General features: G+C 36.9%; 2 protein-coding genes across 2 annotated transcripts; one reads left to right on the top strand and one right to left on the bottom strand.

Annotated features, from left to right (window-relative positions):
* The first annotated feature begins 8,118 nt into the window (after positions 1-8,118).
* On the top strand, positions 8,119-8,898 carry LOC106303141. Its single transcript, XM_013739484.1, has one exon. It carries the CDS (start codon positions 8,119-8,121, stop codon positions 8,896-8,898), a length of 780 nt encoding a protein of 259 aa, XP_013594938.1.
* A 2,069-nt stretch (positions 8,899-10,967) lies between these two features.
* Positions 10,968-11,938, bottom strand: LOC106304589 (mini zinc finger protein 2). The gene is made up of 2 exons (XM_013740993.1): positions 11,431-11,938; positions 10,968-11,328 (listed from the first exon to the last, which is right to left on the bottom strand). Exon 1 carries the CDS (start codon positions 11,752-11,754, stop codon positions 11,452-11,454), a length of 303 nt encoding a protein of 100 aa, XP_013596447.1. The 5' UTR covers positions 11,755-11,938; the 3' UTR covers positions 10,968-11,328; positions 11,431-11,451.
* Between the last annotated feature and the right edge of the window lie 1,713 nt (positions 11,939-13,651).

Here is a 13,651-nt window from a genome sequence, read left to right as displayed (position 1 = left end):
TTTTTTATAATTGAATTTGTGAATGAGCCAGAACCGGCGTTGTAATATTTAAAGACAAATTTCTGACGGACTTTTGACCGTTTCTGACCGATTTCCAACGGCTATAAAAACGTTCGAATTTTGGTTAGAAATCGGTTGGAAATTTCTGACCGATGTCCGACGACTGTGTTCGGTCAGAAATTTCCGACAGATTTCCGACAGATTTCGGATGGATAATATTTTAAATTATTGCCGTCAGTAAACGGTCGGAAATTTCCGACAGTTTTCTGTCGACTTTGTAGCTGTCGGAAAGTTCTGACCAAATCAGCATTCTGTTGGAAATCTGTCGGAAATATCCGACCAAAAAAATATCGGTCAGAAGTTCGGTCAGAAGTGTTTGATTTTCTTGTAGTGATATAATATGTAACATATCATAACCATTTCCTTGTTATGTGTATAAACTGCATTTTCATTCTACTATGCATGTGATCCTAAATTTCTCATGTTTGTACTACTTTCAAAAAAGATTTAATTTTTGTCTTTCTCTTACATGCTTCTACCACAAGAACATCGAAAACAAATTCTCTGTCCGTATATGCTAGGCCTGGGCGTTCGGGTACCCGTTGGCGTTCGGGTCGGGTTTTTCGGATTTCAGATCTTTTTGATAACACCTCCTAGGTCTCATTCTTGTAAATTTGCAAGTACGGGTCGGGTTCGGATATAATACATCGGGTTCGGGTCGGTTTTGTATCACATCATAGGATCCATAAAGTAACCATATATCATTCGGATTCGGGTTATATCGGATCGGTTCGGATATACCCGAAATGAAATCTAAAATTTAAAAGCAAAACATAAGAAATATATACTTATTTATATATAATTAAGTATTTAAAGTAGTTATTTAAATTTTAAACACTTATTATTAGATACCATATCAAAATAAAAATGAAATTGAATATTTGAAATATATATTCATGTTTCATATAATTACATTGTATATTAGTTTGGACATTCGGACCGGTTTCTTCGGATATCTTTTCGGGTTTTTTGATTTTTTCGGGTTTTCGGGTTACCCGTTCGGGTTCGGTTAATAACACTTCGGGTTCGGATATGTTTTTGTACCACCTTACAAGATTCATTCGGATATTTTTTACATTTCAGACCGGGTACGGATCGGATTTTTTGGTTCGGGTTCGGTTCGGATTTCGGATTATGGATTTTATGCCCAGGCCTAGTATATGCAGTGAATAATAATGATAATTTAATTACCATTCAAGTCTAACAGTACAATTTTAAAAGAAAAAAAAGTATCAAACAGAACAAAATGAATTTTGGATTTTAGACAATTTTATGTTTGTTTCTCGGGTTAGAAGACGGTATTGTGTGTGTTTTCATAGATTTTTTCGACTGCAGTGATTTCAACGAGCATCAGAAAAGCTTTGTCTTATCCTTTAGATTCAATACAAAAATTACAGAGATAAAATAAAAATGACAAAAGTAGATGCGGCGTGTACGTTTGCTTCGGATCATGGGCTATCAAATATTGTATGGCCCATAAATGTTTATGAATTGGTTAATCACTATTTGGGCTTTTATTTAAACAAAGTAAGTCGACTTACTCTTTTTTTTTTTCCTTCTGTCATATGCAAGTCATAACTCATAATAACTAACACTGTATCTTGATCCACGCAACCGCACATATGTTTATTTTTATTTATTTTTATATAAACATTTTGTTTTCATTTCTAAATTGGTATATATTATAATTTATGAGATGTGTATATAAAATTTTCAAAAATAATAATATGACTGTATACTTGTTTTTCATTAAATAGTTTATTTCAAACTTCACATGTATTTGTATCTTCTTCTATATATTTTTCTGGATTATTATTTCATTATCGAGTAACTAATTAAACATTGAGTTTTTGTTATTTTAAAAAATAAACTATATAATTTAAAAAGATAACATCGACAAATATTTAAATAAATTACATATGAAGATATACTATTACAACATAAAATTATATCTAAAATTATAAAATTATAGATGGGTAGAGATTTTTAGGGTATTCTACAGAGTATATTATGTGTGATTTGTAATTATTATATATTAAATATAGGATATAATACAAAATATAATTATATAAAAAAAACGCTCTCTCTCTTCGGCGATGGTTTTGGCGATCTAGGGTTCCAATGATTTTTTGAATATGGGATCCGGGCATTCTCGTCGGAGATTGGATCGGTGCGGAGTTTCAAGACCACAATCCTGATGGATGGAAACATGGCTTTATTTTGGTTCAATTAGGGATCGATTTGGGTATCAATAAGGAGATTTTGGGGAAATAAGCATACACAAGATCTGGTTTGAATGGAGTCTGATTCCGATCATCATCAAGACGGAATCGCGGACTCATGAAGGTTATTTCTCTGGTTACATCTTTTTCATTCACATATTATTTTTTCTGGAGATTGATCGAATAAAATATCTTTCATAATAAAATATCTTACTAAAATATAAATAATAAAATATTTCTAATTATAAGAAATTAAATATACTTAAAACTTTGAAGCTATTTATAAAACTTTCTTATTTACATTATTTTTAATTTTTAAACTTACGTTGATTTTTTTTATTTTCCAAAGTTAATATTATATTTTTTTTTGTCAGCAAGTTAATATTATATAGTTGTAATATTTTGTTCAAAACGTTAATAGGCCTTTTACCTTTCTTTCACTAAGATATTTTGTTCAAAATATTAGACATATTAAACAATAATTAAAATATATAAAAACATAAAATATATAGTATGTTGTATTAATTTTGAAGAAAAAATTACCATTCAAGGTTAAAAAAATTAAAATAAAATTATAAAATTGTATAAAACTTTTATAAATAGTTTCAAAGTTTTAAGTATATTTAATTTCGTATAAGTATAAATATTTTATTATTTATATTTTAGTAAGATATAAATTTATTAAATATATAATAATTAAAAAGATTTTAATGTATTTATATAAATCATAAATAATCATCACCATAGTTTTAATTGGATAAGATGAAGATGTATAGCAGTTTATATAATTTCAAATTTTTAATAATATTTCAAAAGTTTCTTTAGTCTAGTGGTTAGTGTGCCTTTTTGAATGGGTATCAAGGCACGGGTTTGAGTCCTGGAATGACCATATTTTTTTAAAAAAATTAGATCAAAATGACGTCGTGTTTTTGGTAACGATTGACTAACTTTGGTTAGAGTCAATGTAGATTTAGGCACGTTTTAAAAAATTAATGTAGTTTTTTTGAATTATAATTGAGTTAAAACCGTATTTGGCACTCACTATTTGTTCGGGTTGTATTTGGCACGACATAAATTGTTGGGATTGAAATTGACACTTTTCCCGTTTGGTCATATTCTAGTCCACGATGGGATGGTATGTCACCAATCGGGGGCAAGTGAATGGTTGAGTGTGAAAACTTAGGAATATAACTAGATTCATGAGAATGTGATTATGTGCTGATTGAACCCGATCGGAAAGTTGCATGCACGATCCAAAGTCGAGGGAAAAAATTTACTTACAAGCGCCTCACGCGCCTCGAAAATTTTCTCTCAAAACGCGATCCCTTTCTTTTTCCCTCCACCGTCGCCGATCTCGGCGGCGGCTCCCACCCGCCACCATGGCCAAAAAGAAACCCCCCAAAAAGCAGCCTTCTGGCCGTCTCCCCACTGGAGTGGCCAAACCCCCAGCCCCCTCACCAAAATCGCCGACGCCTGATTCTTCTTCAGCCGTCAAATCAAAAACCAAATCTGACTCCTCACTGGCCGGCCCCCGCTCAGTCGACTCAGACCCCCTCGCCTGCCCAGGAAGACCCTAAATCTATCTTGGCCACGCAAACCGAAACAAAGACTACTGAAACCCTAGCTGCAGGAGCATCCCCTGTACCTAGCTCAGAAGCCGTCGACCCAGCACCTGCCTCAAAGGAAGCTGCTGCAGTTGCCTCTCCGACTCATCCCCCTTCTGCAGCGGACCTTTGGAAAGGTTTCGTCAAGGAAGCAACTGAGAAGCTCGAGCCAAAGGAGACCCCTTTTCTTCTTGATTCCGGCGAAGCCTGTGTCATCATACCAAACGCGATAGTCGAGAAAAATAAGAAAGCCTGGGACTGCTTCATTCTAGGACAGTTCTATGAAGAGCCCCCAGCTAGAGGTGCGGTCCACGCCATAGTTAACGGAATCTGGAGCCGCCAAAGGCGCGACATTACCGTCAACAAGATGGAAGGAAACTCCTTTCTCTTCCGTGTACCCTGTCCCAACGCAAGGCGTCGCATCCTAAAACAAAGCTTATGGCAAATAGATGGCCAAACCATGTTTGTAGCAAAATGGTCTCCTGGTATCCAACAAGTCAAACCAGAGCTGGAGACGGTACCAGTTTGGCTAGAGTTTACAGGGGTCCCCCTACAATTCTTCAACTGGGACGCTCTTAAAGAGATCGCTGGAATGGTTGGACATCCTCTGTGCTTGCACCCTGCTACAGAAAACCTCACCAATATAGAGGTTGCTAAGGTTTATACTGTCATCAACCCGAGGAAACCACTACCAGAGTTCGTCAATGCTCGGTTTGAGAGTGGAGATACTAGGAGAATAGCAGTCTCCAGTCCCTGGCTCCCCTCACTTTGTTCTTTCTGCAAGAACCTCAGACATACTATCACAAGATGCAAGAATGCTCCTAAAACTTGCTTAACCTGCAACTCAGTGAAGCACTCTACTGCCTCATGCCCTTGTACAAATCAATCAGTGCCCTCCAAAGAAAAGCTTAAGAAGAAGGAGGGAAAGAAGCCGATAAAAAGCCTTCTCCCCATTGTGGGTCAGCCACCTAAGACAGGGTTGAAACCCACAGACAAGGGAGCTAAGCCACCTGCCCGAAGCCTCAATGCTGATCCTCTAAATTCTATGACTGCTGGAGTTCAGTCGTCAAAAAAGAGGCCACCCCCTGGCTCCCCCTGTGAGCCACCCCCTGGCTCCCTTGAACGCTCTGGAAGCACTGGTTCCGTCTCTCATGATCTATCAAAGGGAAGCTTATATGTGGACCTCTCTTCTGATGGATGTCGAGGTGAGAAACAGCAGTCTAGCAAGGACTCCTCCTCCGGTACTTCACGCTCTGAGGAAGAGGACAGTCTAGACAACTCTGAAGATGATAGTGATGAGTTCATAGAATTCTTCTCTAAGGGATACAAGAAGCGCGAAAAGGCCAGGGCTAGAGGCTCTTTACTCCTCTAACCGATACCCCCCGATGGATATATTTTGCTGGAATGTAAGAGGAATAAATGATCCAGTAAAGCGTCGTGGTTTTCGGAAGTGGATACGTAAATATAATCCTATCTTTGGTTGTCTCGTTGAGACTCATGTACAGCAGTCTAACTCGGTTCCTGTACTCAGCAGCATCCTGCCCAACTGGTCCTTCGACGGTAACTATGATTTCTCTGATCTAGGGAAAATTTTGGTTGTCTGGAAGCCCTCTGTGCAGGTTAAAATAATTGTCAAGACTCCGCAAATGATCACTTGTTCTGTCAAACTCCCGTTTCAGACAAGCGAGTTTGTGGTCTCATTTATTTACGCTTCAAACTGTCGAAGAGAAAGAAGACTATTATGGAGTGAGCTTGAATCTACTTCTTGCTTGCCTCAGCTTTGCGGTCTTCCCTGGATTGTGATGGGGGACTTCAACGAGATCATCAGTCCCTCAGAGCACTCCAGCGCTGATCACTCAACCTCTACTAGGGGTATGCGTGATTTCAGAGAATGTCTTCAACAATGTTCTCTCTCCGACCTTCAGTATAGTGGAAACACTTTCACTTGGTCAAACTCATCTGTGTCAAAGAAGCTCGATCGAGTTCTCTGCAATGAAGAATGGCTGGAGAACTTCCCTGGATCCATTGCAGTATTTGGAAAGCCTGGTATATCTGACCACAGTCCTTGCTGTACCTTCCTAGACCAACTCAAGCCTCCTCAGAAACGACCTTTCAGGTTCTTTGCTCATTTGAACAGCCACCCTGACTTCCAAGAGCTTGTCGGAGCTATCTGGAACTCCCTTCCTTTCATGGGATCCAAGCAGCTGAAGGTCTCTAAAAAGCTAAAGGAAATGAAGCCTTTCATATGTGCCTTCAATAAGGAAAATTACTCAGAGATAGAGAAGCGGGTTCAAGAGGCGTTTGATCATCTCACGGACTGTCAGCAAGTCTCCTTGACTGCGCCAAGCCCACCTGCTGCTGATGCAGAGAGATTGGCTCACACCAGATGGTATGATTTGGCTAAGGCGGAAGATAAATTCCTTAGACAAAGATCAAGGGTGCAATGGTCGGTTGATGGTGATGCAGGCACCGCCTTTTTCCACCGTGCTATCCGAGCAAGACAATCCCAAAACCATATCCATTTTCTGCTTAGTGATGATGGCCGGGTAATTGACTCCCTAGAGGGGATAAAAACTCATGCAGTCAACTACTTCCAGAATCTCTTGGGTGTTGTCAACTCAACTACAACATCTACTCCTACTGACATTGCGTCGATTATGCAAGTTAGATGCTCGGCCGAAGCCATTGCCTCTCTTGATGCACCATTCACCGATCTTGACATTGAAAAGGCTTTCTTGTCTCTTCCTAAGAACAAGTCTCCTGGACCTGACGGCTACCCCGCTGAGTTCTTCAAGGGAAATTGGAAGGTGGTTGGCCGAGACTTAATAGCTGCTGTAAAAGAATTCTTGAGTACGGGGGAACTGCTACAGCAATGGAATGCAACTCTCCTTATCCTGGTCCCAAAAAAGACCAATGCCAACAAGATCTCTGAGTTCAGACCAATTGCTTGCTGCAACACAGTGTACAAGGTGGCTTCAAAGCTATTATCCAATAGATTAAAAGACCACCTCCCGAATTTAATCTCCTCCTCTCAGTCAGCTTTTGTTCCTGGTCGCTTGCTGGTGGAAAATGTGCTCCTAGCTACTGAGCTCGTTTCAGGCTACAACTGGAAAAAAATCTCAAAACGATGCATGCTCAAGGTTGATCTTCAGAAAGCGTTCGATACCCTTGACTGGGAGTTCGTTCTTCATACCCTAGAAGCTTTGGAATTTCCTCGGGTTTTTCGAAACCTGATCAAGAAATGCCTAACAACTACGCGATTCTCTGTTGCCATAAATGGTGAACCTTGTGGCTACTTCAGGGGCACTAGAGGCCTCAGGCAAGGCGACCCCCTCTCGCCCTACCTATTTGTCCTTGCTCTGGAGGTCTTCACGCAACAGTTGAAGAGGAAATTTCTAGATGGCTCCATTGGCTTTCACCCAAATACCTCATCTCTTCAAGTCACGCACCTATCTTTTGCTGATGATCTGATGATCTTCACAGATGGGACACCTAAGTCTGTGAAATGCATCGCTGATACAATGGAGGAGTTTGCTCTCTGGTCAGGACTGAGGATGAATAAGGCGAAGACAGAGCTGTTTACTGCTGGTCTGAACAATCAGGAAGCCTCAGAAATCTCTCGACTTGGGTTCACAATGGGATCAATGCCTATTCGCTACCTAGGTCTTCCCCTTATGTATAGGAAGCTGCGGCTCCATGACTACAGGCCTTTAATTGAAAAGATAGCCTCAAACTTCAATTGCTGGTCAGCTAGAGCTCTCTCATTTGCAGGAAGGAGACAGCTCTTAGCTTCAGTTATCTATGGATCCATAAACTTCTGGACCACGGCTTTCATTCTTCCAAAGAACTGCATAAAAAAGGTTGAATCCCTTTGCTCTCAGTTCCTTTGGGGTGGCACAGAAACAAAGAGAAGTATTGCCAAAGTAGCTTGGAAGACGGTGACTCTCCCTAAGAATGAGGGTGGATTAGGTCTTCGAGACATTGGTCGATGGAACAAAACGCTTTACCTCAAGCTGATCTGGAGACTTTTCACAGCTAAGGACTCGCTATGGGCAGCTTGGGTTAAAGAATATCGAATGAAAGGTGAACGTTTTTGGGCAATAGATGAAGCCAAATATACATCATCTTCCTGGCGATCTCTAGTGTCTCTTCGAGGTCTGGCCGCAGGGTTCTTAAAAGCAAGGGTGGGTAACGGTCAACAAATAAGTTTTTGGTATGATTAGTGGACGCCCATGGGTCCTCTTATACAACGATTTGGTGATCTAGGCCCAAGAGAACTGCAAATACACGAGCTAGCTTCAGTTGCGCAGGCGTGTAACATAAATGGATGGCTCCTTAGAGGAGCTCGATCTCCGGCTGCAGAAGAGCTTCACACACATCTCACCACCATTCCTCTCCCCTCACTAAGCTCCATTGAAGACTCTTATGTGTGGGAGATAGATGGAACTGAGATACAGAACTTCTCCACTAGAAAAACTTGGAGTATGGTGAGAAACAGAGCCTTGGAGCAGACCTGGACTATGAACATTTGGTTCAAAGGTCACATCCCTAGACACGCTTTCACAACTTGGGTAGCGTTTCAGGATCGTTTACCTACAAGATCGAGACTGGTTGATTGGGGCATGAACATCCCCTCATCTTGCTGTCTATGTAGCTTGCTGGATGAAAGTAGGGACCATTTGTTCCTGCAGTGCGAGGTGAGTGAAGCAATTTGGGCATCTGTCCTGTTTCGTCTTGGATATTCCCATTGGGGGTTCCACACTTGGACTGCCTTCTCGGAATGGATGAGTTTGCAAGACACGGTGGTGAGCTTAACGCTCAAGCGCATGGTTGCTCAGGTCACCATATCAACGATTTGGATGGAGAGAAACAAGCGGCTGCATGATGGAGTGTCTCAGTCGCCTGAGGTTATCTTCAAGAGGATTGACCGCATCATCCGGGATGCAATTCTAGGAAGAAGGAAGACTGATCTATTCCAACCCCTGATGCAGGAATGGTTCAGATTTGAGTAGCTATCTATCTATTTTAGGAAGTTTTGCCGCTAGCTTAGCTCTGTTTATTTTTTGCCTTAGCTAACTTAGCATAGTTTTCCCCCCTTTTTGTAAATTTACAAACCCTTCTCATATTTATATGAAATTCACATTTTGGCAAAAAAATAAAATAAATGCAAATAACTATATTTGTTTGAATCAATCCGTGACAACAGTCCTTAACCCATTTTAACAGTCGACAGAAAACACGGTCGCGACATGTACATACACGCACATACCTAAAGCCATACGTAACACACAGCATATTACAAATAAGATATTATTATATTTTTATTAAAATATAGATTTCTGACACACATTTACGTACGTGTATCTATAATACGCAAATGCACCGCATAGTCTTTCTCCTCCTTTGATTTTTTTTTTTAATTAATCTATCACTTGTGTTGTAAATCCTTACAAAATAGAACGTCATCTTTCTTGAAGTATAATATATTTTGTCAGCATAGATATATATTAAACATATGAAGATGTAGGGATATAAAATCGACATTGGCCTGACCAAGTTCGGTACAATGTTGCTAACAAACATATGCAGCAGGAGTTGTTTCTCTCCATATTCAAATACCTAACAATGTACGTTCATAATGATACATCTCACATGTTATTTCAAAGATATCTAACTTTCTTCGAATGGTAACACCTAATTCATCAGGTCTTTGCTGTAGTTTATCGCAGTAACAACAGCTCAAAACCCTATTAATTGGAGATTGTAACAGTGTCGTTCATTTTTTCTTTTGTTTTGGCATTCCTTAATTTTTATTTCTTTATTTAACTATTTTGTACTTTTTGTGAGTATTCAGTTAGATTAGATTTAGTTCCCACCTAATTCTGATTTAATGGAAATCTAATCATCAGAAATCACAAGCCATTCTCATGAACGATCATTAGTTTCAACGGTTCTTTAATAAATCAATTAAAAACTAATCTTTTTCATCATAGCAAGTTAGCAACCAACAAAGATTAGATCTGTGGGCCTCTGGCTCTCCTTTTAATTCAAAGTTATTTTTTTTAATTTTCTAGTCATTTTATATAAACTTGAAGAAAACTATCTTTTAACACAAAATATGTAAAATATGTAAAAGAGCATTTTTCCATATTGGAAATGTAAAAGAGTATTTTATTACTGGAAACATGCACGGAAAGGCATATATATTCCGAAGGAAGTGGTACCTTATGGCACAATCGGTAATTATGAACTTATATAATTTAATCGATCTCTAGTTTGAAACATGTACTTTTGAAAATAACATTAATATATGTAATAGTGATTTAAAAGTTAACTACCACAAGTTCCATATTTTTTTAAAGGCAAAAGGAGTCCTCTCAGCATAACCAAATTTAACCGTTTTTCTCTTCTCACTCCACAAAATTTATATAAAATGATGTATTTTGTCCGTACATACAAGTTTTTTTACAAATATTTATTAGTTTATATCTTATTAGTTTAAAATTTTGCATAATAAATAATTATTTATGTTCTTACAAGATTTAAAACAAACATCAATTTATTTATATATGAGAATTTTTTTCATCAAACTATAAATACTTATTATTGTGTTGAAACTTTAAAAACACTCACGTATTAGAAATAATTTAGAAAATATCTTGATACAAATGTTTTTGCTTAGTTAATATTTAATTATAATTTTTTTTAAAAAATTTCGACTTTAGAATAGAAAATATTATTTCTAGATAACAACATGATATATATAATAATTATCTTTTTTTTAGAAAATATGTTACTTATTTTGAAAATTTTATTATATTACTTTATAATAAATTATTTAATATAACTGATAATCTAATATTATTAACATAAAATTCATTTTTAATTATATAATAAATTATATATAAAATTCATTAAGGGTAACAATGTCTTTAACCGTTCTAATTTTTAACGTAGTATAGAAGTATATATAAACAATTAAGAAATTGAGAGAACCAATAATTCTATTTCTATATTTATCTAGCTTTGTTACAAGAGAGGAACCTTCCATATATGTTAAGGGAACAATCAATCTCGTTCATTCATCAAGAAATACCCATATATAAATGTTCTAAGAATACAAGATTAAATTTGTTACAAATTTATTTCACAATACACTTAGTAGTTTGTCTTAAAGTGAAATTGATTTGAAACGATATATGCTTCGACCACATAATCAAAATACATTAATTTGACCAGAAACAGAAAATCAAACTTTATAAAACATTACATAAAAACAACAATAATCTTCTTTTTTCTTGAAACTTATAAGCTTCATATTTCATAGATCTTTTCTGAGACATGCTTAAAGCATCCAGTTATTATAGATCTTCCACAACCTCCAATCTATACATCTCTGAAATTTTCTGCTTTACTTCTCAACGAGACACAAACCCTTGACACTACGAAGGTATTAAAACAATATAATATATATTTTCAAAATTTCAGCCGTGTATTATATATATAATATATAGCACACAAAGACACAACCAATTAACTCTTACCTAGGTCTAGTTTTTACTGGTCTAGTTTCCAGTCGAAGGAGGTGAATTACAGTCGCAAACAACCTCGGTTTCGATTTCTCTACGATGGAAACTGCGGTGGCAGCCACAGGCGGCGCACGTTAGCGCTGCCACCGAACCTTCCTCTCCGTTGCTTGCCATGAACTCACGGCAGCCATCGACGGCGTATCCGCCGACCGCCGCGGCATGGTTCTTCTGACACTCGCCGTATCTCACACCTCTCACCGTCAGAGACGAAGCCGTCGACGAGCTTCTAGAAGGTTCCTCCGGCGAGGCTCTCCTCAACACCACTTGACGCTTTCTCATATGCTTCTTCTTCTTCTTCTCGACTCCTTTGTAAAATTTAAATTTGTAATAATGTATTAATGTGATGTATATATATAGGTATATTTAAGAAGATGATATATCTATATATAAATAATTTTTATTACTTTAAATTTCTACGGTGGGAGATAGAAATGAGAGTGAAAGATCGAGACAATTACAAGAGTTGTTAACCCTAACCCTAGATGACATATTTATAGCATTCCTGATAGCAATCGACAACCAACCTTAGATATTTTTCATGTGTATGTCAGTATGTATATATATATGGGTGTGTGTGTAGATGTACATGATCATGGTATATATTAATGCATTATCACATATTCAGATTCACATCCGATAATCAACTTATCAAATATTTTCATATATTTAGATGGATATACATATGAAAATATGTTTTTTTCTTAATTTAAGTTTATTTTGGCGTCCACAACTATGCATTCACATGTGTATGCATGTTATTGAATGAGTACATCTTCTTTTTGGGTTATGAACCTAAATGTGCTGGAAGTTTCTTTTGCTCATGTTATTTAAAATTCATTTTACTCAGTCACTAAGTTTCTTCATCCAGTTGGAAGTGATTAACTAATTATGCTGAGTCAGAAATTGGAAATTGGCTAGGCTTAGCTAGAAAAGAGATTTATTTGTCTACTGTAACCTATTGGTTTAGTAATAATGTTCAAAAATATCCGTAACTCCGGAGATACCAAGAAGAAAAAAAATCACGTGCAATTATAAGCATGAGACATGGAGCCGCACCACTATGTGAGTTAGGCACCCGTCTTTAGTTGATAGTATTATGATCCTTGAACGTAGTATTCGGATCAAAAAAACTGCTGCTATATGAAACTTTCAGAAGAAAAAAAACATTATCATATTCCAACATGTATATATTGCGCGCTAGCTTATAATCTATTTTTATTGTTTTAACTAACTTATCAATGATCATAACAATAAGCAATAGAATAATGTAATATCTAAAGAAGTGGGTGCTGATACAGATTGTAACAATTAATATCATGAAAGGAAAATTAAATTATGTTTGCAAGTGCGTGAATGAATCTTTTGTTCAATCCTGCTAGAAAACCCTAAAATGATGAAAAAACTTTTCTTTAAGACCAAACAAAGTGATTGGTTTTAAAAGGAAGAAAACAGCTAAGCTTGTCTTTTAAGACCTAATATGTACTGTGGTGGCCCCCTTAACCCTCATCCCCTTTAATCCCATGTTTTGCTTCTACTATATTCTCTAATTCATTTTGTTTATTATAATTACACGTATGGTTACGAAAATCATTATTACATATGGTAAAGAATATGAATTAGTATCCAGCTCGAGTATAAATCTATGCATAGACAAAAATAACTGTTTATGTCGGATACGTGATATTGTGATCCACTTGGTTTCTACCCGATCAAATGTACGGACTTAAACTCTAGATTTCAACTTCTGTTGTAATCTAAGTAACAATCAATATGTTTAGATTGTGTGATGAAAATGCATGAACTAAGATAGAAATGTGTGTATAAATGTATACATTTGGACCTAAAAACGTGGGACTGATAAGTTGGGCTACCAAACTTACTATGTACATCATGAGGACAACGCAATCCTTCACGATCTTTTGCTACTTTGCAATTACGTCTTGATATTTTCAATTACACGTGCATACATTCATTCGTATTTCGGTTAGACATCAAAGGGTCTTTATTCATGTGTTCCATCAATATCGGATAATTAGATAAGAAATATTTTGATCTTTTCTTCTTCGAGATTTGATATAAATATATTAACCTTTGAATTTTACGCAAGTCATGAGATATTATCTGAATATCATCGTATTAACTGAGATGACATCATTGACATGTATCATTCATCTAA

The sequence above is a fragment of the Brassica oleracea genome, chromosome C7, assembly GCF_000695525.1.
Source record: "Brassica oleracea var. oleracea cultivar TO1000 chromosome C7, BOL, whole genome shotgun sequence".
In the NCBI taxonomy this organism is placed as follows: Eukaryota; Viridiplantae; Streptophyta; class Magnoliopsida; order Brassicales; family Brassicaceae; genus Brassica; species Brassica oleracea.
Note: the sequence above shows the minus strand (reverse complement) of the source record. Positions and strands in the feature narration are given on the sequence as shown.

Excerpts from the sequence above, each read along its gene's own strand:
- LOC106303141 (XM_013739484.1), top strand. The coding sequence starts at position 8,119 with ATGGGTCCTCTTATACAACGATTTGGTGATCTAGGCCCAAGAGAACTG.
- LOC106304589 (XM_013740993.1), bottom strand. The coding sequence starts at position 11,754 with ATGAGAAAGCGTCAAGTGGTGTTGAGGAGAGCCTCGCCGGAGGAACCT.